Here is a 24,826-nt window from a genome sequence, read left to right as displayed (position 1 = left end):
TGGAAGTCTGTTCAACTTCTGAAAAAGTTCAAAAACCAAAGCGCAGCTTCCAATTGGCTGCAGGAGCTTCCTGCACACAATCGGAAGCCACGGAAGCAGTGTCGAACATTCGGATTCCAAAAAAAGTTCGCAAACCGGAACACTTACTTCTGGGTTTGCGGTGTTCAGGAGCCAAAACGTTCAAGTCACAAGGAATTTTTGAACCAAGGTATGACATTTCATGTTTATCACCAGAGGTTGCAGTTATGAAGGAATGATTAGCATGTATTAATCATGGGGTATACTTTTGGAGGATTAATTCAATGGCATTTTTTTTTAAAAAAATTCAGGAATAGAAGGTCTTTGCAAATGCCAAATTTTGCTTGAACGTGGGGACTAAATGTTCAAATTTCCTTGCATATCACTTATTGCTGTCACCTCAAGGTTAGTCAAACATTTTGGCAAGGCAGTTGGGAAGATGACATTTTAGAAAAAAACACACACAAAGCGGCGTGTTAAATTACATTCAGACAGAACTCCTGCGCAGTTCTCGGGCATTTTATGCAAGGTTGAAGGGTTCTGTTGTTAGGATTTATCTCATTTCCTTAGAAAATACCGCTGAGGATAGCAGCTGGATGAAGGTGCTGTTGCAAACCCCGATTACAATTGGGCTGCTTCTAGACATGATTGATTGCAACCTACACCTTGTTCAATTTCCATGAATCCTTGTAATGAGAAACTGTAAGACAACCAAGAGGAACTTGAAAGTGCTTCTTTCAAAGCCGACTGCCAAAGAGTTGGAGGGAAAGTTGTTTGCTTAAAAGGTGACCTGCAGCTTTAGAGAATGAGCACCTGGACTTTTCATTGATTGTGGTGGGAACTGCAGGTGCATAACCTGAGCTCAATCTACTGGGAACTTCTCTATGCACAACCCCACTGAACTGAGTTTGTTTTCTTTGACCCCTTGTTTCCAATTCTACTTTGCTCAAATTAGATTCCTTAAACTGCATTTGGGGCGCGGGTGGCGCTGTGGGTTAAACCATAGAGCCTAGGACTTGCCAATCAGAAGGTCGGCGGTTCGAATCCCCGCGACGGGGTGAGCTCCCGTTGCTCGGTCCCTACTCCTGCCTACCTAGCAGTTCGAAAGCATGTCAAAGTGCAAGTAGATAAATAGGTACTGCTCCGACGAGAAGGTAAACGGCGTTTCCATGCGCTGCTCTGGTTCTCCAGAAGCGGCTTAGTTATGCTGGCCACATGACCCGGAAGCTGTACGCCGGCTCCCTCGGCCAATAAAGCGAGATGAGTGCCGCAACCCCAGAGTTGGCCATGACTGGACCTAATGGTCAGGGGTCCCTTTACCTTTTAAACTGCATTTGGCCAATCCATCCTTCTGCAGTGGCACCTTGGTTGTTGAACGGCTTGGCTCCCGAACAAATTGGCTCCCGAACACCACAAACTCGGAAGTAAGTGTTCCGGTTTGCAAACATTTTTTTGGAAGCCGAACATCCGACACGGCTTCCATGGCTTCTGATTGAGTGCCAGAAGCTCCTGCAGCCAATTGGAAGCTGCAGCTTGGTTTATGAATGGTTCCGGGAGTTGAATGGACTCTCGGAATGGATTAAGTTTGACAACTAAGGTACCACTGTATACATGAACACAGGGATGGCGAAATGGGATTCCCTGCCCTTCAAATTCTTTTTTTCTGAAACAAGAAAATAAGACAGGAAGCCAAAGTGTTGGATTAAGGTAGCATCTAAATTTAGACCTCACATTAGTGTCACAATGGCATCTGGCTAAGTTCAGGTGCCCAAGACTAGCAATACAGTGGTACCTCAGGTTACATATGCTTCAGGTTACATACACTTCAGGTTACAGACTCCACTAACCCAGAAATAGTGCTTCAGGTTAAGAACTTTGCTTCAGGATGAGAACAGAAATTGTGATGCGGCGGTGTGGCAACAGCAGGAGGCCCCATTAGCTAAAGTGGTGCTTCAGGTTAAGAACACTTTCAGGTTAAGTACGGACCTCCGGAATGAATTAAGTACTTAACCTGAGGTACCACTGTATTGCAAGACTGGATATGATTAAAATAAATAATAAAATAAATAATAAATAGAAGCACACCACCCCCACGCAAATATATTACTGGAGAAACTTCACTATACACAGAACACAACTGAATACATCACATGTTATTTTACCCTCTGGTATAAATTAAGATGTATGATATTAAGCATCAGCAGTTACTGAAAATGGCATATGCATACATCCTAATATAGCATGCACTAATTTCTCCTAGACATGTTTCTGTTCTAAATGCAGTTTCCAGGCTGTGTTTCAGAAAAGTGCACCGTCAACCTACTCTACAGAGGAAAAAGTCAAGCCAGCAGATCCATTCATGGAAGCAAAGGCTGCACAATGATCTCGATAAAGTGCTGAATGGGCTTTTTGATGCAGACATATGGTAGGTGCTAGCAAGCTGTGAAAGACTCCTGTCTGGGGCGGAATGCCACTGGTGCATATGTGGAGGTGACCATGCACAGAAACAAATTAAAGCTATGGAAAATGCCAGTGGGGAGAGATCTGTTAAGTGGATGGCTATTAACAACAGAGGCAAACAGCAGAATTATTATCCATGCTCCAGTGACCCTAAAATATCACATACTCTGGGGTTGTTTTTTTCTTTCTCCACAAAGCCCTGCAGAAATGCATTTCTGTAAGTACGCAGTTTAAATGGGAAGATTCATCTGAAAGTTGCACGAGCCTGCTACAGTCTGAAACACTTGAGGTAGACAAGGATTAGGATAATTCTCCCATCCCCTTAATAAATTGGCAGTAATGTTTACTCGTCAATCCTAGGGATATGGGTGGCGCTGTGGTCTAAACCACTGAGCCTCTCGGGCTTGCCGATTGGAAGGTCAGCCATTTGAATCTACGCGACGGGGTGAGCTCCCGTTGCTCTGTCCCAGCTCCTGCCCACCTAGCAGTTTGAAACACACCAGTGCAAGTAGATAAATGGGTACCGCTGTGGTGGGAAGGTAAACAGCATTTCCGTGCATTCTGGTTTCCATCACGGTGTCCTGTTACACCAGAAGTGGCTTAATCCTGCAGGCCACATGACCCGGAAAGCTGCCTGTGGACAAACGCCGGCTCCCTCGGCCTGAAAGCGAGATGAGCGCTGCAACCCCACAGTGGCCTTTGACTGGACTTAACCATCCAGGGGTCCTTCATCTTTTACCTTTACCCATCAATCCAGCTATCCAACTGTCTGGGATGTCACCTGTTTTCATGACATATGACAATGACAAAAACATCGGGATTGGAAATATAAATGGCTTCGTACATCTTTCTAATCATCCTGATTCTGAAATGGCAGTGACTTGGAGAGGATCTGCAAAGAGGAGTGGGACAAAATACCTCCTGAGATGCGTGCAAACCTGGTGGCCACCTACAAGAAATGTCTGACCTCTGTAATTGCCAACAAGGCTTTTGCCACCAAGTACTAAGACATCTTTTGCAAAGGGATCAAATACTTATTTCACTCATTATAATGCACAACAATCTCTGACTTTTGTCTTCTGGGTTTCTGGGGGGTTTTCCTGTTGTTATTCTGTCTCTCACAACTACAGTAAACCTACCATTAAAATTATGGACTGGTCATTTCTTCGTCAGAGGGCAAACGGGCAAATTTAGTAGGGGATCAAATACTTTCCCCCCCTCACTGTATACTACCAGATCTTAATTTATACTCACATATATCAGTATATAGTCTTGAGCCTCTCTTGTTTTGTACAAAAGAAATAAATAGTTCATAGAACCATAGACTTGTAAAGCTGGAAGGGATCATGAGGATCATCTAGTCCAGTCTTGGATCTCCAGCTGTTTTTGGACTACAGTTCCCATCATCCCTGACCACTGGTCCTGCTAGTTAGGGGTGATGGGAGTTGTAGTCCAAAAACAGCTGGAGACCCAAGGTTGGGGAACCCCGATCTAGTCCACGCTCCTGCAATGCAGGAATCTTTTGCCCAGTGTGGGGCACAAACCCCCAACCCTAAGATTAAAGAGTTTTAATTTTACACAGCTAACGAGAATGAACACTGAGCACTTCTTAAAGAAAAGTGTGCCATTTTTGTACAGGCACTTTTCAGAACAGAAGCAAATGTCAAGCAATCATTTGCCTTAGGTGGATTAAATGGGAACTCTTGACCTTCTCTGGATGAGCAATTAGCATATAGTGAACACATCTCATAAGACTCTGCACATATTCTAGCTAGCCTGAAGATCTAAGTGCAATTTCCAACACTCAGTCATTTAAATCCTTGGGGAATTTTAAATTCATCAGCTATTTAAATAGGAATGGATCCGCAGCTAGAGCTTGAATATTTGGGTTTATCAGTCCTACCCTAACCATGTTGATTCAGAAATAAGTGTCACTGACTTTAATAAGACTTTGGCCTAGCTATATTTGCGTAGGGTTACAGATGTACACACCTCGATGCTAAAATGCTGAGACGTTAAACCACCATGTTCAATCAAAGGCACTCCCAAAGTAAGTGTGCATAGCCTGTCAATCCTATGCAGAATAATTTGGGGAGCAGATTCCATGCACTTAGTGGAATTTATTTCCAAGGAAACGTATACAAAATCTAAATCTTCACCAGTGAAAATCAGCAATGTTTAAGGGACAAAGTAGGCTCAGGCTACAAACTGGATAGATTTAGCTGTAAAGATACAAGACCAGTACAGAGTTTTCCAGCAGGCTGCAACAGCAAATGTTCGGCCTATCAGATATTTCGGCCTATCAGATATAAGGGGGAAGGTTATAAAGGACATGGGATGACCACCATCGGCAACAGAAGCCATTTTAAAAGGTCACAGCATGTTTTCAGCTCATGTTAAAAGAAATCCACATCCTAGAATCAATACGCAGGCTTTATCGTAAATTGGTTTACTTCATCACAGGCAAGAAGACACTAAAGTCATTGTTTTGTACCAGCTGCCAGGAAATATGCAAGACAAAGAGTAGGATTTGGGAGATTTAAAAATGTCAAATTACAGTAATTGGATAAATATACACTTCTTAATCTGGACTTTGAAAGCTGTCGGGCTTTTTCTAAAAGAGTACGTGGCAACAACGCTCAATGGAAGTTCATAATGAGAACACATAACAGAGTGTGTGCGTGAGCAAACTGGAAACCTAAGATTGGTGCAGGAGTACATGGCATGGGAGGTAGCCAGATTAGGAGTTTTTATGCCACAGTGGCACCTGAGCTACGTATATCGCACCAAAAAATGTTTTTGGGGTGCTAGCAACCATTTTTAAGTTACCACTCAGCTGAGGTATATAGGATATAGCTACAAGGCTCATGTAGATCTCCTGTTGGTACTGCGATCATTATTAAAGGTAAAGGGACCCCTGACCATTAGGTCCAGTCGTGGCCGACTCTGGGGTTGCGGCGCTCATCTCGCTTTATTGGCCGAGGGAGCTGGTGTACAGCTTACGGGTCATGTGGCCAGCAGGACTAAGCCGCCTCTGGCGAACCAGAGCAGCGCATGGAAATGCTGTTTACCTTCCCGCCAGAGCGGTACCTATTTATCTACTTGGACTTTGACGTACTTTCAAACTGCTAGGTTGGCAGGACATCAACTGCATATTCAACTGCATATTCCCGCAATGCAGGACTATGCAGTTGCCCCATACAGGTTGAACTCAATGGGACTTGCTTCTGGCTAGACATGGTTAGGATTGTGCCCTTAATCATATTGAGAGTAGGCCCCTTGAAATCTCACTAATGTAAGTCCCATTGCGTGGTATCCAACATTACTCATATTCAGAGTGGAGACCCTGAAATCAATGGACTGAAAATGAACCATTGATTTCTAACCCTGGTTTAGTCTCGATCCAATCCCATTGTCTTGATAAGGGTTAGGGTTAGGGACTGCTAGGTAGGCAGGAGCAGGGACCGAGCAACGGGAGCTCACCCCGTCACGGGGATTCGAACCGCCGAGCTTCTGATCGGCAAGTCCTAGGCTCTGTGGTTTAACCCACAGCGCCACCTATGGGATCATTATTACCAGACCCCAAACATAGCAAGGTAAATGGTGTTTCCGTGCACTGCTCTGGTGCACCAGAAGTGGTTTAGTTATGCTGGGCACCTGACCCGGAAGCTGTCTGTGGACAAACACCAGCTCCCTTGGCCTATAGAGCGAGATGAGCGTGCAACCCAAGTCAGAGGTACCTTTACTATTTACACACAGAGTGGAGCCCTTTCAGCATTTCCAAGCTGTTTATTCTAGCTGGACATCATCATTTTTATTCTGTCCTAATGTCTCTCACTGCTCTCGTTTCTTACTCTTTGAAATGAGCTTTTAAAAGAAAAAGATAAATCTTTCAGCACTGCCTTTAACCACCTCAGGAGAGTGTAATGAAGTTGTCCCCTGTTTGGCTTCAGCAGAGTGGATTGCCAGCTCTTGCCTCCGTTAGCCCTTAAAGCCAATGGGCCATTTCGTCTCGCTGATTACATGCCGAAAACCCCTTTTCCCTTCTAGCCTTGACAGTGATCTCTTTGTGAACTGTGTCGGAGAGCATCTGGCCTTCTGCTGTGGTAACAGGATACCAAACTCCTGCTTCGCTGAACAACGGAGGGCTGGGGTGTACAAAAGGGAGGACGGAACGGAAGTCGGTTCAAAGCTTTACATGGAAAAACAGTCAGATGAGCTTCATATTTCAGTACAAGGCTTCAGAAAGCTTTCAATTACCAAGCAAGCTCATCTTAATCCTTTCATGCTTGAAGCTGACTGCCCATCCCCCAGCAACAGCTTCCCAGCTGCCAAGTGACTGGTTAAAAAGAGAGAGAGAAGAAAGTAACAAGTCCTAATCAATGATATTTATTGCAGGGCTCAAGACGCAAAGTTCAGTAGGAGCATCAAAGGATGGCTTGCATGTATTTTTATATTGCACGTTAACTTTTATTTTACTAGATTATAGCATTCCCTGCATTTTCTTTTAAAGTACATGTTCAATATGTGCGCAACTGTGTTGACGTGTAACACGCCAACCCAGAAATGTCATAGAGATGTCACTGAAATGCCACTAAAAGGGCAGAACAGGGGCAGGGAGTTCGCAGGCTTTTTCAACGGGTTTCCATTATACGCGGTTTTACTGATGCGTGCGGTGCCTCAGAACATAACCATCGCACACTAACGCCGGGTATAGGGGGCGCTGAGGGCTCCACCCCCTCAATATTTTGAACCAGGGGGCCCAGCCCCCCAATATTTAGGGGGGCAACATCCCCCGCCACCACTCTCCAGGTGCCTCACCCCCCACCCGGGAGGGAACAAGTGAGGGGGAAGAAGAAGAAGAAGAAGAGGAGGAGGAGTTTGGATTTGATATCCCGCTTTATCACTACCCGAAGGAGTCTCAAAGCGGCTAACAATCTCCTTTCCCTTCCTCCCCCACAACAAACACTCTGTGAGGTGAGTGGGGCTGAGACACTTCAAAGAAGTGTGACTGGCCCAAGGTCACCCAGCAGCTGCATGTGGAGGAGCGGAGACGCGAACCCGGTTCCCCAGATTACGAATCTACCGCTCTTAACCACTACACCACACTGGCTCTCTGTGTGTACTGTCCCCCAGAGCATGCCCGGCGGCATGTCCCACTGGGTGGGACATGTCACATGACATCACATGGTGCGTCACACGATGCTTCCCCCTCCAATGTGGGGGGGGGCACAAGTTGTTACCCCTGCCCTCACATAAATGGGGGGCTGCCTGTATATAGTCCTTTATGATCTGGTAAGAGATAACACGATTCTTTGTTACAAGAACACAGTAGTAACTTATAAAGTAACCCATGACTCTATTTTTAAATTTATGTGCACCTGAGCACTGGAAATAAAAATATCGACCTGGAAATTCATGCCCAAATTCCTTATATTACTGACACCCAGAGTATAATCCAGAAACCATTCACTCTTTATTATGTACTAAAGTCTGTGGATATACTAAAAAATAAACCTTTTCTAGTCTTGTGATCCATGTCACTGAATTTAATCTTCTAGAAGTTCTACTGTGCTTTCCACAAGAAGCAGCAGCGCAGAAATGGGTTGTCCATTTCCTATAGGACTCTATGATAACACACGTTTTTGTCACGTCTTCATGCAGTGTGTTTTACTCTTTCATATTATGTTTAAGCAGTTCTAAGATAACAGAAGAGAAAAAGGAGAAATGGCATTTATCAGATCAATGAATGATCAAATTTTGTCATGATGGAGCTCCTCCAAGTCAGGAAAATCACTAGTTTCCCCACATTTTATTAAGACAAAGCAAATTTGCCTGCAACACCTATTCGCTCCTTCATTCATGAATGGATCTGCAGTTATATTTTTGAAAATACGGGAGTCATTCCATATGTGCAAACTTAGCTAAATGTAACAGCTTGAATTAAAGACAAAAATACAAAGTCTGATATGGAATTCTGGGCACGGAAAGAACTGCCACCTAACATACTTACTTACAGATCTGTCCTTGGTCTAACAGAGATGAGATCCTGTGGACCTTCAACTCTCATAATCTGACAACTATCATTATTATTATTATTATTAATAATAATATTAATATACTGCCCTATACCAGAGGTCCCACTATAGGTTCCCATCCCTGCACTAACATCATCAGCTTAATGACACTGTGATCTTCTTGTGCAGAAAATATAGGGCAACTCTTATCTATTAGTGTGTTTGAAAGTTTAAAAGCTGGCATTGGTTCATCCAGCTCAGTACGGTGACTGGCAGCAGAATTTTAGGTGGACGCCTTTTCTACTTGGAGATGCCAGGAATGGAAATTGAGACCAGGTGCAGGAATTCCACACAAGGAAGGACATGAAGTCAATTTTATTACTAGTGCGGCCAAATGTAACAGCAAATGAAGGTTTGAGCCTGTTTTAAAAGTCTGTTTTGCAGGGTAGCTGTCAGGCGTCAGGGAATCCTATCCCCTCCCATGGTAGGCTGCCAGGAATAGATAGACAAGAATGGCTCTTACCAATGTCTTTTATTCAATATTCACAGAGAGAGGCTTAGAAATGCAGCCTCTTGGAGTAATTTCTCCGAGTAATCTCCCCCTCCTTTTCTCCTCAATCACCAACAGCAGGCATAGGCAAACTCGGCCCTCCAGATGTTTTGGGACTACAACTCCCATCATCCCTAGCTAACAGGGCCAGTGGTCAGGGATGATGGGAGTTGTAGTCCCAAAACATGTGGAGGGCCGAGTTTGCCTATGCCTGGTCAACAGCATCACACACCTTACAGTGGCCACTTAAGGCCGTTTGCTCTCCTACTTTCAATGCTTGCCAGGTTCTGGGAGAAGAGGGATCTGGAATGCTTTCTAGTAATAACGTGTTAGCCAGCTGCCCCTCTGGCTCTGCCTCCTCCTCCTCTCCCATTATTTCCCAACTTCGCCCCTCATCTACCTCTGAGCATTGACCTCCCGCAAACCACTCTTGTAAATCTATACTGTCTTCCTCTTCTCTGGAAGGTTAAGGAGGCAGAGGCAGTCTGCACCATTCCTCCTCCTATCCAGTCCCTGACAGTAGCACAAACCACACTTCGCTGGTTGGGAGGAAAGACAAACCATGATATGCCTCAGACCAGGAATGGAAGCAGGCAATTGCCATGCATAAAAGTCCAACAAGAAGGAGAGAGAATGTGTGCATCTGAGGCCCATCCCAGTCTCATGAACATGATGCTAGACCATAGTTTAGTGGTTGCTTCAGAAGCAAATCAGTGCTTTCTTGGGTCCAGCTGGGTGGAAAGAAGAGTTAAAATTCTACACGAGTCTGATACATCAGAATATTAAAAATATTAAAAAGTGGGGGAGTGCTGCACTATAATTTGGCTAGTGAACTGCAACTTCCTTTGGAAGACCGAGTTTTTGCAGCATTCCATAGCAGTAGATAAGGCATGCACCGTCAGTGATGCACATTGCAAATGTGGTTTTTTTGTTTGTTTTTGTTGTTGCAGTAAAATATAAACTGGTCCGCCTTCAGAATGCCTATTCACTATATCAGTGTTTCCCAACCTTGTGCCTCCAACTGTTTTTGAACTACAACTCCCATCATCCCTGACTAGCAAGACCAGTGGCAAGGGATGATGGGAATTGTAGTCCAAAAACAGCTGGAGGCCCAAGGTTGGGAAACACTGCACTATATCACGTCTGTTACATTTTTATGCCTGATCTTGTGAGAACAGAATCTCTGCTATTTGGTTAAAACTTCTGCTGCCTGCAGGAAACAAGCCTCTTTTATATTGCTCATACAATTCTTATCTATAGCACTGTGGTCTTTTAACAGGAAAAAGAAATGAGAAAAATCTAATCTCTCCCACTAGGGCCAAAAAAGAAAAGAAAAAGATGCCTCTTATCAAAAGCAAGATCAAAACATCACGCAAAGCCTGGCATCTGAATTTTCATTTTCCTGGTTCCATTTCCTCACAATTATAAAGTATGCAGCTGACCTCATAAACTCCACTCTAGGATTATTGTTCCACACGGAAAAAGATCTTAGGCTAGACTGTGAAATAATAAGAGAGGACCTATAATGACTGGCCTATGTTTAAAAAGCTATGCTCTAGGTTTACTCTGAAAAAAAGTAGCACAAGTACGTTGTGGTAAGATAAAAATAGAAAGGAAGCTGTAAACTAGGAGTAGGAAAACTAAGGCCCAGGGGCCGGATCCGGCCCAATCACCCTCTAAATCTGGCCCGCGGACGGTCCAGGAATCAGCGTGTTTTTACATGAGTAGAATGTGTCCTTTTATTTAAAATGCATCTCTGGGTTATTTGTGGGGCATAGGAATTTGTTCATCCCCCCAAAAAAAAGATAGTCCGGCCCCTCACAAGGTCTGAGGGACAGTGGACCTTCCCCCTGCTGACCCCTGCTGTAAACTGAAGCCTTCAAGCCCACCTGCTTTGCGCAATGAATGAGGCATAAGGCTAATGTCAAGGCTGATTCTGGCACAAATCCATGTTCTCCACAAAGCAAAACAAAAAAAGCTACGAGAGACTGGAGGATTAAGCATGTCACAGAAGTCGTCTTGTCCAACAGCTCATTGAAAGCTGTACCCAACAGAAACGTGTCTACTCTCTAATTTCATCAGTCGTATAAAGTATAATAGAACTCAACAGTGCAGGGCTACCATCCATGAAGAATGATGGCGGGATACTTTTGGGTAGCCATGCTGACTCCTTAGTTTTTACACTAGTGAGGGGAGGGAGTTTACTTTGGAAGAAATACTGGTAGAAACAGTGAAGCTACAGGCTTGGGGCGAGGGTCTGGAGGGGGGGTCGGCAACCTAAGGCCCATGGACCACAAGAGGCCGATGGGGGGTTGTTTAACTGGCCCATGGACCCCTGCCGCCTGCTTGGTCGGCTCCCGTGCGCTGTGCTAAACCGGCGTGGAGCAGAGCGGGGACCGCCTTCCATAACGCTGGCCGGCTTCCCATTGGCTGCAGGAAGCTGCTGCAGTCAATGGGAAGCTGCGCACACCTGCTCCGTGCCAGAAGGAGCACCGGAAATAGCGTTTGCGCGCACAAACACTCCAGCCCACCGCGGCGTCTGCAGGACCATGAACCGTCCCAAGCCACAAAAACTTTGCTGACCTCTGGTCTGGAGTGTCCATAGGCTGGGCTAGGATCAACACTTTGCTGCCAGGTTGCAGTGTGCATGCTCAGCCCCCACATCCACCAATGGTCATTTAGTAGGGCAATGTCAGCCTTCAGGGAATCTGATCCCTCTCACGGTGGCAGCCAAGAAGCAGATAAACCAAAAAACAGTTCTTACCAAGTACCGTATTTTTCGCTCCATAAGACGCACTTTTTTCTTCCTAAAAAGTATGGGGAAATGTGTGTGCGTCTTATGGAGCGAATGCAGGCTGTGCATTCCCATCCTTACGGAGCTCCTTCCGTCCCTCATCCTGATTCGCTGGGAAGCCAGCAGACCAAGAGGCGCTGCGCAGCTCTCCCTCTTGCTGTGCTGGCTTCAGAGATAGCTGTGCAGCTTGCTCTGGCTTTTCAGGGAGGTGGGAGAAGGGACGGAGGGCAGCCTGTCAGTTCCTTCTCCCACCTCCCGGAAAAGCCAGCAAGAGCCACTCTATCTTTAAAGAGCCGCGCTGAGCAAGCGTGTCTGCGGCTCTTGCTGGCTTTTCTTGGTTTCCTCCTCTAAAAACTAGGTGCATTTTATGTTCGGGTGTGTCTTATAGAGCGAAAAATACGGTAATTTATTCACTATTCACAGAGAGAGACGAAGGAATGCAGTCTCCCCTAGATAATGGCGTTGCTCTGAGTAAGGTCCCACCTCCTCCCTCTCTCCTATTCTACATCCTCCCTGCATCAGCTGAACTGAGGTTTCTGCTCTTGAGCTTTCCGTTCTACTACTCTCAATGAACTCCTGGTCCTGGGAGAGGGGGGTCAGGAATGCTTTCCAAGGACACTGAGTCTGTCAGCTGTCTCTCCCCTGTGCTTCTTCCTGCTGTTCCTCTTCCAATATTTCCCAGCTTCTCCCTCTGCAGCCTCCGAACTATGTCCTTCTGCAAACCACTGTTCTAAATCTATACCGTGGTACCTCTGGTTAACAACTTACTTCGTTCCGGAGGTCCGTTCTTAACCTGAAACTGTTCTTAACCTGAGGTACCACTTTAGCTAATGGGGCCTCCTGCTGCCGCCGCACAATTTCTGTTCTCATCCTGAAGCAAAGTTCTTAACCTGAGGTACCACTGTACTGGTCTCTGAAAGGTCCAAGAGGAGGGGGGGCGGTCTTCACCATTCTTCCTCAATCTAGTCCCTGACAGGCAATGGAGGACAGTCGTACCTCAGAAGTCAAATGGAATCTGTTCCGGAAGTCTGTTCGACTGTCAAAGCGTTTGACTTCCAATTGTGGCTTCAGATTGGCTGCAAGAAGCTCCTGCAGCCAATCAGAAGCTGCGGAAGCCCTGTCAGACATTCGGCTTCCAAAAGAACATTCACAAACCAGAACAGTCACTTCCGGGTTTCAATTGTTCAGGAGCCAAAACGTCCGAGTGTCGGGGCATTTAACAACCAAGGTATGACTGTACACTCAGCCTGTGGCTAGGAAGCCACTGCATGTAGCAGCTGACATGTCCAGAGGATGCAGGAAAGGTGCTCCCTTATATTTATGATGAAAAAACTCACCTGCCCTCACTTATGGATTGGCTCTTGATTTGCAGATCTTATGTTGTATTTCAAGAAATATAACCATTCCACCAATATGCCAGCTCTTAAGTCGTAAAATCATAGATTGTAGAGTTGGACGGAACTATGAGGCTCATCTAGTGCAAGCCTGGCAATGCAGGAAATTTTGCCCAACATGAGATTAAGAGTCTCATGCTCTACCAACTTCTTCAGGGGATAATAGAAAAAATGCCCATTTGGGGAGGAAATCTCATACTGTATATCAGTTCAGTGGCTTTACTGTTTGCATATGTTCCTGTTAACTGTACTTTGATATTTTATAGACTTCCAGTTTCTAATGAGGCCTTAGTTCACTGGCTTTCTACAAAGTAACAATCTCTTACATCTAGAACATATTTTTTATTTAAATCAGAACAGGGGTCAGCAAACTTTTACAGCAGGGGGCTCAGACCTTGTGGAGGACCGGAGTAGATTTTGAAAAAAATAAAATGAACAAATTCCTATGCCCCACAAATAACCCAGAGATGCATTTTAAATAAAAGCAAACATTCTATGCATGTATAAACACCAGACAGGTCCCACAAATAACCCAGAGATGCATTTTAAATAAAAGGACACATTCTACTAATGTAAAAACATGCTGATTCCCAGACTGTATGCGGGCCGCATTTAGAAGGTGATTGGGACAGATCCGGCCCCCGGGTCTTAGTTTGCCTACCCATGAATTAGAACTTTGTTACTGCAAGCCTTGCAATACCCGTCAAATGTTTACTGGGAAGGATAACTGAAAATTCCGCAACCATAAAATAGTTACTAGTATTGTGAATTTTGTTTTCCTGAATTTGGTTACTACTGTTCCTTTGTTTTTCCCTCCATTGAGCAAACGAACACAAACGTATTTGTTGCTTCTTGATTTCGTCTGCTTTTTTCCTTTGGTTAGAGGGAATGTTCATTTCTCCATAGGATGTTAAAAAGCAAAGCTTCTCCAGCTCCGGAAGGGTTAACGCTCAATTTCAACTTCCCCAGTCACTATTAATTTTCAAGAAATGTCACATTCCATTTGTGCAAAGAACATTTTCAATCCCAAAGGTGAAATTGCAATAAATTGGGCCCTAAAATCTATTTATTTACTCAATGCTATCTTGTGACCAGTTCTTTATCTTAGTAGACTTACAGTCCCCCCTGCCCCCCCCCGTAAAAGTTGCATTTACTGATAATCAAAAATGTTGATTTGGGGCGTCTGCTGTATAAGACACCTGTTCAAGACGCCACTGTCTTGTTAGCCAAACTTAGCTGCATAACTGAAATCTAAAGCTCCCGCCACAATGACTTCAGGGTACCACAAGACTTTGTCAAATCAAACTAACCATGAAACTCGTAACTGCCAGAAAGAAGACTTGGATCAAATTGCCAGTTACCTTCAGACTGCAGTCCTTGGATGGAAGGACCCTTTGGCAAGAGGTTAAAGGGCTCCTGGATTACTAGGCCACCACCTTGCCAGGAAGAATATCGGGACAAAAAGATGACAGCGTGACTCAAGCCATCAGTTGGAGACTGAACAGAAGAAGGCAGCTTGATTTCCTGATCCCTGACCGAAAGAATACTCTCCTTCAACTGCCATTTACCCTTGCATTACAAAATCCGAAGGGAAGCACATTCTGGACTGTCAGGGGCTGCTAACCTGTGCTGCACGTGCGTAGGGACTTCTTTTGTTGTATTACCAATTTTTTGTGGTCGGCATTTACATTTCAAATGGAAATGGTAGTAGGTTAGTGGCAGAGTTTTGCACGTAGAAGATCCCAGCTTAAACCCCTGTCATCCACAGGATGGGCGGAGAAAGACATCTGCCTATCAGTGCAGACAATATAATAATAATAATAATAATAATAATAATAATAATAATAGTTGATATTGTTAATACCCCACCCATCTGGTTGGGTTTCCCCAGCCACTCTGGGCGGCTCCCAACAGAATATTAAAAACACGATAAAAAAATCAAACATTGAAAACTTCCCTAAACAAGGGTGCCTTGAGAGGTCTTCTAAAAGTCAGATAGTTGTTTATTTCCTTGACATCTGATGGGAGGGCATTCCCCAGGACAGGCGCCACTACTGAGAAGGCCCTGGTTCCCTGTAACCTTACTTCTTGCAAGTGAGGGAACCGCCAGAGCTAGATGGGCCAAACAGCTCCCTATGAAGCAAGGCTCCACTGTTGTAGACAAGCACCCAGGCAACTTTGTATGATCAGAATTATGCTGCCCCCACTGTGATTGATAGAAGTTATTTTTATGTTGTCATTTTCTCAACCAACTTTCTATAATTCATTGCATAGCTGACTCTGAATTCTCATCATCATGGCTCCGTTTTCAAATTCCTAAAGGAAAGAAGTGACCTGTAATAATATCATATTTCAGAAGAAAGGAAGAGACTGCGGCTGCAGCCCAGAGAGCAGATTGAAATTTTATGTGCAGTCCAATTTATTTAAAATAATTGTATCCACAACCTGCAAGTCTCAGACTGTAAGTAACCAGAAGAAGAAAAATTGGCTGATGTGACTAATGTTTGGCCAATAAACAAACCAGTGTTAAAACTATAAAGTGGCAATACAAAAAATCCGTCCATGGGGGTGACTTTTAAAAACATTAATCCTTGATCTACATTTTACAATCTGCAGTAATGTGTTTTTTAAAAAACAGTGTTCTGTATATCTATGTTTCCCCCCAAGAGGTCTCCGTTAAAGCAAAAAACAAAATGCATGCTGTAAATATTCTCCCCCAAAGTATGCAGAGTCCTACAAAGGAGCCAAACCATTTGTCCTATTGTTCTCACCCATGTTCTTTGCTGAAAAATGAAGGTTTTAATTACGGTTGCCCTCTTGTTGCCCTTCATTCCCCGCCCCCGCCCCCGCTTCTAAAAACACCCCAAATGTATAGCTTTTCTTTTGCTTCATCGAAGCTGCAAATCTGTTGTGATCCTGGTGTAAAAACAGACATCATTAAAGCAAAGCTTTGGAGGACATGCCCCGTTTACTGACCTCGACCAGCGGCCTTGGTTTGCGCTCTACTGCAAACCTGAAGTGGCAGAGTTCACAGTAAGTGGTATTCGAAGAGGACAGCCAGTGCTCCAGGCAGCTGCGATGTATAGTCCCCAGGGTTCCCGTACATTCACAGGGAGAAAGCAAGTCTTCTTGACTGCTGCCTTCGTGGCAAATCCTACACATTGGTCGGTCATTGAAAGGGCTGGAAGACAAGGAAGAGGGGTTGTGGGTTAGTATTGGAGTCACAGAGGGGAGGAAATGGGATAATTATCTGGCCCAACCGCATTGCCACGCCAACTCATCGCCACACGATAACAAGCCTTTCCACAGTAACCGCACCATACAATAGTATACAAGGTAGCTTCGCTCACTGAGAGGACTCAGTCACATCCCACCCCACGTAAGAAGGTGTAGCTTATTTTTCTGTGTATTGGATGAGGTTTTTTGACACAAAAATCATGTCAAAAAATGGGGGTCGTCCAATACACGGATAGTGGCATGGAGGGAAGATGCTGCTGCATGCAGGGAGGATCTGGGGGTGTTGGCTAGTGGCACGCAGCTTCCCCCAATGCTGCTGCATGAGGGAAACACTCGATACCTGCCCACAGGAAATGATCTAGGGAGTGTTTCCTGCCCGCAGCTGCGTGGGGGGGGGGGAGAGGCTCAACAACACTGGGCCATCTCACCTCATCTTCTTAAAATTGAGTCCCCCCAAATAGTGGGGGGGGGGTCTTATACACGGGGGTATCTAATTGATGGAAAAGTACAGTATCTCCTCCATCTCTACTAGCTAACCTGACCTGGGGTGACATTTTTTCTCACCCACAGATATGGAGAACAACCAACTGCAGAGCAAATTCTGAGACACAAACTATCTAGAGAGGTGTAACATCTTTGGTTCCATAGTATAGTTTCTCTCAGTGTTTTGTTTCTGTGCTGCAATGTACACTGCAATTCAGCCGGGTAACAACAACAACAACAACAACAATTTATTATTTATACCCCGCCCATCTGGCTGGGTTTCCCCAGCTACTCCCCAGCGGCTCCCAATAGAATATGAAAAACACGATAAAACATCAAACATTAAAAACTTCCCTAAACAGGGTTGCCTTCAGGTGTCTTCTAAAAGTCAGATAGTTGTTTTATCTCATTGACATCCGATGGGAGGGCATTCCACAGGGTGGGTGCCACTACCAAGAAGGCCCTCTGCCTGGTTCCCTGTAGCTTTACTTCTCGCAGTGAGGGAACCGCCAGAAGGCCCCCAGAGCTGGACCTCAGTGTCCAGGCTGAGGAAGAGAACTCTATTTACACTAGTTGCTGGCACAACTGGTATTACGTCCTTTTCTTTTCTCTTGTGCCTTAATGCAGCAGGAAAGGTTGAAGGAGCTGGGTATGTTTAGTCTGGAAAAGAGGAGACTGAGAGGAGATATGATAGCCATCTTCAAATATCTCAAGGGCTGTCACATGGAGGAGGGAGCAAGCTTGTTTTCTCCTGCTCCAGAAGGCAGAGCTCAAACCCATGGCTTCTAGTTGCAAGAAAGGAGATTCTGACTAAACATTAGGAAGAACTTTCTGACAGCAAGAGGGGTTTGACAGAGGAACAGTCTCCCTCGGGATGCTGTGGACTTTCCCTCCTTGGAGGTTTTTAAGCAGAGGTTTGATGGCCATCTGTCATGGATGCTTTAGCGGAGATTCCTGCCGTAGCTTAGATGACCATTGGGCTCCCTTCCAACTCTACAATTCTATGACTCTAATACAAAACCACATTAGTTAAAACCACAGTTTTTTTTATTTTGACCAAACCACAAGACTATGGTTTGTTTTTAAGAGATGCGGGTGGCGCTGTGGTCTAAACAACTGAGCCTAGGGCTTGCCTATCAGAAGGTTGGCGGTTTGAATCCTCACGATGGGGTGAGCTCCCATTGCTCGGTCCCTGCTCCTGCCCACCTAGTACTTCGAAAGCACGTCAAAGTGCAAGTAGATAAATAGGTACCACTCTGGCAGGAAGGTAAACGGCGTTTCTTTGCGCTGCTATGGTTCACCAGAAGCAGCTTAGTCATGCTGGCCACATGACTCGGAAGCTGCACACTGGCTCCCTTGGCCAGTAAAGCGAGATGAGCGCCGCAACCCCAGAGTTGTCCGCGACTGGACTTAACAGTCAGGGGTCCCTTTACCTTTACCTTTTGATGGTTTGTTTTTAGCCAGGGCTCAAGCTGTAATTTCTTTTGTTTTGGACTTTCAGCTGTAGTTCAACACACTCCTGAAGTGCTGCTTTAATGCTTAAGAGACAAGGGAGTTTGTGGATACTGTTACATTTGAACCAGGCCAGTGACTTTCCCAAATTATGTTCATTGGGACACAGCGACCTAGGTTGTTTTCTCACCAGCACAGTTAGGCTATAAATGCACTAAAGGCATCGGGACCTTTGTGTCTACCACCCACTGACTGAACAATATAAGCACAGCCTGCTCTCCCCTCTATAGCAGTAGCAGAGCATTCCTGCGCAAACTTTTGCATGCTGTAAAAATGGCAGGGTATACTAAAGTCTTGGGTGGTAAGAGAATACTTCCTAGCCATTACTGTACACAAAACATGAATATTTTAAAAAAGAAAATCCTTTGTTAATGTTCTTTGAGATCAGCGAGGTTCTTTGCTCAGATGACTATTTTGCAGTCTGTTTAAGAATTTTTCGCCTTGGAAACCATATTCTGCTCCCAAGTTTAAATTTTTAATGGACCATGTATAGCCATTAGTTTTTATACCCATGGTCTTTCTCAGTCTCTCTAGTGTATTCATAGTGTGCAGTTATATGCACTCTACAACTCCTTTTGGCCAGGCTGAACAGGCTAAACGTTTTCAACCTGTTCTCCATTCCTGTATTCATTCTGGTTATTGCACTTGGTGTATGCTCAAGAAGGATAAACTTAAAATTGCACCAAACATGACCAAAACTGTATCTTCTCTTCCAAGTGAAACCTTAGTTGGTGCCCCTTAAAGACAGGATTAAACATATACTCTCTGACATTACCTATGTGTCATTTGTCAAGTACAAGGTTTTTATGATGCATGCTCCAGATACAGCCTCTGCAGCTATCAGATCTAGATGGAAACACTAGCTCTCTGGTCGTCTTTAGCAAGTCTACTTTCTGTGGAGATAGCAATTCTATTTCCTGATAGAATTTTGCTGGCTAACATATGTAGAGTTGGAAGGGACCACGAGGGTCATCAAGTTTAACCCCCTGCAATGCAGGAATCAACCTCAGGTAGCCCTATATACCTGAAGGAGCGTCTCCACCCCCATTGTTCAGCCAGGACACTGAGGTCCAGCTCCGAGGGCCTTCTGGCAGTTCCCTCACTGCAAGAAGTGAGGTTACAGGGAAGCAGGCAGAGGGCCTTCTCAGTAGTGGTGCCTGCCCTGTGGAACACCTTCCCTTCAGATGTCAAGGAAATAACCAACTATCTGACTTTTAGAAGACATCTGAAGGCAGCCCTGTTTAGGGAAGTTTTTAATGTTCTATCGCTTTCTTCTTCTTCTTCTTCTTCTTCTTCTTCTTCTTCTTCTTCTTCTTCTTCTTCTGTTGGGAGCTGCCCAGATGGGCAGTCACCTGGCCTGAGCTCCGCCCCCCAGCAGTTCCCCTCTGTTGAAGGACACAGGTATATATTGGCCCTGCTAAACTTAACTCCTGTGAACGACATCATACCTTTGCCAATGCTGAAGGAAGATTTAGCCCTGTCAGCTTTTGTACACGCAATGCGGAAAGGGCACCATATTGTCTTTTGCCTCAGGCAGCAAAACGTCTCAGGCCAACCCTGCCTATCAAGCAGCTTTAAACTGAGTTAGGCCCAGGGCTTCTTTTAGGGGGAACTCACAGGAACTCAGCTCCAGCACCTCTCAGGTGAGCGCCATTGCTTTTCTAAGAGAATGAGGAAGGTTTTCACGGTGAGTTCTGACACCTCTTTTTCTAGAAAAATAACACTGGTTAGGCCTGTGGTTGATTCTAGACCAGTCTCCAATCTTCCCTACCTCAGCAAGGTGTTAAGAGCATGTGGTGGCATCTCAGCGTCAGGGTTCCTGGATGAAACAGATTACCTAGATCCATTTCAATCTGGATTTAGGCCTGGTTGTAAAACGAAGACTGCTTTGGTTACCTTGGTAGGTGATCTGCATTGTGAACTGGACCTCTCAGTGGCTTTGGAGACCATCAACCATGGCATCCTTTTGGACTGTCAGTTTCGGGTGGGACTTGAGGGCACTGTTTTACAGTTGATATTGTCCTTCTTAGAGGGGAAAGTTCAGAAGAAGAAGAAGAAGAAGAAGAAGAAGAAGAAGAAGAAGAGGAGGAGTTTGGATTTGATATCCCGTCTTTCACTCCCTTTTAAGGAGTCTCAAAGCGGCTAACATTCTCCTTTCCCTTCCTCCCCCACAACAAACACTCTGTGAGGTGAGTGGGGATGAGACTTCAAAGAAGTGTGACTAGCCCAAGGTCACCCAGCAGCTGCATGTGGAGGAGTGGAGACGCGAACCTGGTTCCCCAGATTACGAGACTACCGCTCTTAACCACTACACCACACTTGCTCTCACAGAAGGTGGTGCTGGAGAGTGTGTCTCCCATTCAATCCTGTGGTGGTTTAAATATGGGGTCCCTCAGGTCTCCATCTTGTCCCATGCTATTTAACATACGTAAACATGAAACCTCTGGGAGAGCTCACCAGAGTTTTGGAGCCATGCTGATGGCACACAACTTTGTCTCTCCTTTCCATCAGAACCAAGGAAGCAGTCTCCTTAACGCAATGGGAAAGGCTGAAGGAGCTGGGTATGTTTAGCCTGGAGAAGAGGAGACTGAGGGGAGATATGATAGCCATCTTCAAATATCTCAAGGGCTGTCGCATGGAGGAGGGAGAAAGCTTGTTTTCTCCTGTTCCGGAAGGCAGAACTCAAACTCATGGCTTCCAGTTACAAGAAAGGAGACTCCTCCATCAGAACCAAGGAAGGCCTGATCCAACTTTTGCCAAGCCAAGAAAAGGAGAGTGCCTGTGCATATTTTCATACATTGTTTTCTTTCTTAAACACTACCATTTGCTCAGCTGTCTTATTCCTAATTCAGACTTACATCAATTAAAAATAGCTTAGCAATATGATCCTCTTCTGCTTATTTTAAGTATTTCCATTTCGAGACAGTATACCGCAGTGTAGCTTCTCCTAACAGTGTGGCATTTTAGACCACCATTCTCATCGGCCTCAAACCAGCATGGCCAATGGTCAGATATTATTGTGACTGTAGTGCAAAACAGCTGGGTGGACCAAAGTTAGGGAAGGCTGGTGTAGTAGGTTTGGAGGCTCAAATTCCCTCTCAGTCATGCATCTTTCAGGGTAGCCTTTGTGCACAGCATCACCTCTCACTAACCCTGAAGGGAAGTTATTGCAAGGATTAAACAAATTTCATGTATCCTGCTTTGACCTCATTGGAAAAAAAGCATAGAATACAAATAGGATGGATGGATGGATGGATGGATAACTAACTAACTAACTAACTAACTAACTAATTGCATTTTTTTTAAAAAAAGCACACTTACATTGCTATAAAGGTAAAGGGACCCCTGACCATTAGGTCCAGTTGTGGCCGACTCTGGGGTTGCGGCGCTCATCTCGCTTTATTGGCCGAGGGAGCCGGCGTACAGCTTCCGGGTCATGTGGCCAGCATGACTAAGCCACTTCTGGCGAATCAGAGCAGCACACGGAAACGCCGTTTACCTTCCCGCCAGAGCGGTTCCTATTTCTCTACTTGCACTTTGATGTGCTTCCGAACTGCTAGGTTGGCAGGAGCAGGGAGCGAGCAACGGGAGCTCACCCCGTCGCGGGGATTCGAACCGCCGACCTTCTGATCAGCAAGTCCTAGGCTCTGTGGTTTAACCCACAGTGCCACCCACATCCTTTGTCTACACTGCTATAAAAAAGTATATTATTATTATTATTATTATTATTATTATTATTATTATTATTATTTATTACTTATACCCTGTCAATCTGGCTGGGTTTTCCCAGCCACTCTGGGTGGCTCCCAACAGAATATTAAAAACACGATAAGACATCAAACATTAAAAACTTCCCTAAACAGGGTTGCCATCAGATATCTTTTAAAAGTCAGATAGTTGCTTATTTCCTTGGTGGGAGGGCATTCTACAGGGTGGGTGCCACTACCGAGAAGGCCCTCTGCCTGGGTTATTGGAAGGCAAATCTATGAATTTAAAAATGTAATTGAAGCACAGCTCTTCATACACAAAACTTTCTAGAAAGATATCAGCTCACTCTAGGAAGCTATGGTTAAGGGCATGACAGGGGATATTTTTGAAATCAGCACTGGTTGAACAACATGTGTCCCCCCCCCTTACAAAATATAACGATTTTCCTAAATACTATATTCTACACACATTGGCCGATTGCCTACCAATAGACATACCAAGCCATTAGACATTATTCTGAATGGACTTTAAAAAATATATAACATGACCACTGCTTATTTACACCATATCAAACTGCTGCCTGCCAGCAGTGAAAAAAATCTCATACAATACCACCCCCAAGACCCACTCCAATCCATGGACATGAAAAAGAACAGCAAATTCTGTACCTAGGCAGTGGGCATCGTGTTGAATATCAAGTTTGCCCAGCTGCCCAGCTACACAAAACGTAGTCTAGAAGTATAAAAGATGAAAGTCCACAATACTCCACACAGAACGCGATAGGCTAGATATGAGTTTTCCTCCCAGTCTCTCTCGCACACATGCAAACGTGAAACGACAGCCCTCACTGGGAAGCTGCGAGCACCATGCTCAAGTCAGCAGAATGTCACTCCTGAACTTTTCTCTTTCGCCTCAGGAGGATTAATGGCCTCTCCATCCCTTTGCCACCTGCCTCCCCCAACGGTCCCCGCACCCCCTTCCTTGCGCGAAGCGGAACGAGTTGAATCGCCGGGGATCGCGACAAAGTTGCAACACATTACGAACTCAAAGAGGAGTCGAGCTTTTGCTCTCTTTAAAGTGAGCAATGCCGTGCACATCATTCATAGAGCATGGCTACAACAATACAGGAGAATTGAACGTGCAGCTTCCCATCTGCCTGACCCTGAAACAGACCTGTGACTTCGGAGATGAAAGACCCCCCGAGTGCACTTAGGGAGGTTCGGGTCTTGCAATCGCAAAATCCCTCCCCTGCCCGGCACTTTCTTCCCCGCGCTTAACAAGCAATCGGATGTTTCCTTGGCTCGGTACGACCGTACCTCTGTGTGGCAAGCGTCCGTACTACTGATGACAGCAGCTGCCCGTCCTTGGCCGAAACTTGCATGACATACTGTGGTTGCCCATTCGCGAGGCTGCTACAGTCCTCCACCGTCTTCACCACCACCGGAGCAGCCGAGCTGGTGCAGTCTGGTAGGACTTCGGGCAGGTGACTGCAGCGGCTGGTTGTCATGGTAACAGACAGCAATTACTCTGCTAATGGCTTCCACATTCATACAGGATTTCCATCTAGGAAAGAAAGATTAGAAAACAATTTATCGAAGGCAGGGGCTGCTGAGAGCGGACGCCGGGCAAGACACACATGCAACAAACCACCAACGTCTCCGTCATTAAAATTCAGCAGGACTCAAAGAGCATTGCTTCCCATTAGAAAATATTCTAACACAAAGGTGGAGGGGGGGGGAGAGAATAGAAAGGCAGGAATTGTTAATAACAATGCAGCAAGCACCTCCGTGTACAACTCTGTCTTATTGATTCTCTTTGAAAATGAGATATTTCTTTCTCTGCCCCCCCTGCACCTCCTATTTCTTTTTTTCCTTTTTTAAAATTGCTCCTGCTATTTGCAGGGGATGGGCAGCCTCACAATTACGTGGAGTTGAGAAACTGCGTCTCTATGAAGTGTGTATTATCTTGAAAAGCAATTTTTCTCCCTTTACTTTTCTCCACAGACTTTAATGCCTTGGTGATAAATGGAAAGGCTGAAAACCTTTTGTCTCTCTCTCTCTCTCCCTTGCCGCCACCTTCCACCCCCCCCCCCCAGTTGTGAGGTGCTAAGGACACCTAGCTTGGGCTTGCTTCAGCTCCACGTCAGCCTCTTCCCCATAAACGCAAGAAAAGTACCAAATAAATTCGCAATCTCTCGGAGAAAATAACCTGTTATTACGAAGTGTGTTACACCATCAAATAGGGAGCACAACACCCAAATCAGTATTTAATGACAGAGGGGTTTTCTTTCCCCAGCCCCACGACTCTGGCCCCTTAATGATAACCTGCATGCAGTAATAATACAGGCTGCAAGGTAAGGTTAGAGGGGGGTGGCGAAAAAGAGAAATCATACTTGTATATGCCACGCTCCTTTCTCCCAATCATTTCAAATAAATGACATTTAAAATGTTTTGCTGGACAGAAATTGTACAGGAAAACAGAACTTGTGAGAGGCAGGAGTAGGCACCCCCCCCCACAATTTAGGGGCCAATTTTGCACAGAAACACAAACAACAGAAATATGCGACATTAGAAAATGTGGGTTAATTTACTGGGAAGTGCCATGCCCTGCTCTCCTCAACCAGGGTGAGAGTATAACAGCACCTGCAGGCCTT

The 24,826-nt window shown here is 45.2% G+C and overlaps 1 protein-coding gene across 2 annotated transcripts in view; it reads right to left on the bottom strand.

Moving 5' to 3' along the window:
• MARCHF3 (membrane associated ring-CH-type finger 3) overlaps window positions 1-24,826 on the bottom strand; it is a 150,757-nt gene that overhangs the window by 28,457 nt on the left and 97,474 nt on the right. For both annotated transcript variants that reach the window (XM_081880578.1, XM_081880579.1), the window contains exons 2-3: window positions 23,490-23,736; window positions 16,210-16,414 (exon numbers count right to left, since the gene is read on the bottom strand). In XM_081880578.1, coding sequence (XP_081736704.1) covers window positions 16,210-16,414; window positions 23,490-23,680 — 396 coding nt within the window. In that variant the 5' untranslated portion in view covers window positions 23,681-23,736. The remainder of the gene's footprint in view (window positions 1-16,209; window positions 16,415-23,489; window positions 23,737-24,826) is intronic.

This window comes from Podarcis erhardii, assembly GCF_964252035.2.
Source record: "Podarcis erhardii genome assembly, chromosome: 11".
NCBI lineage: Eukaryota > Metazoa > Chordata > Lepidosauria > Squamata > Lacertidae > Podarcis > Podarcis erhardii.
This window is presented reverse-complemented; position numbering and strand designations above follow the sequence as displayed.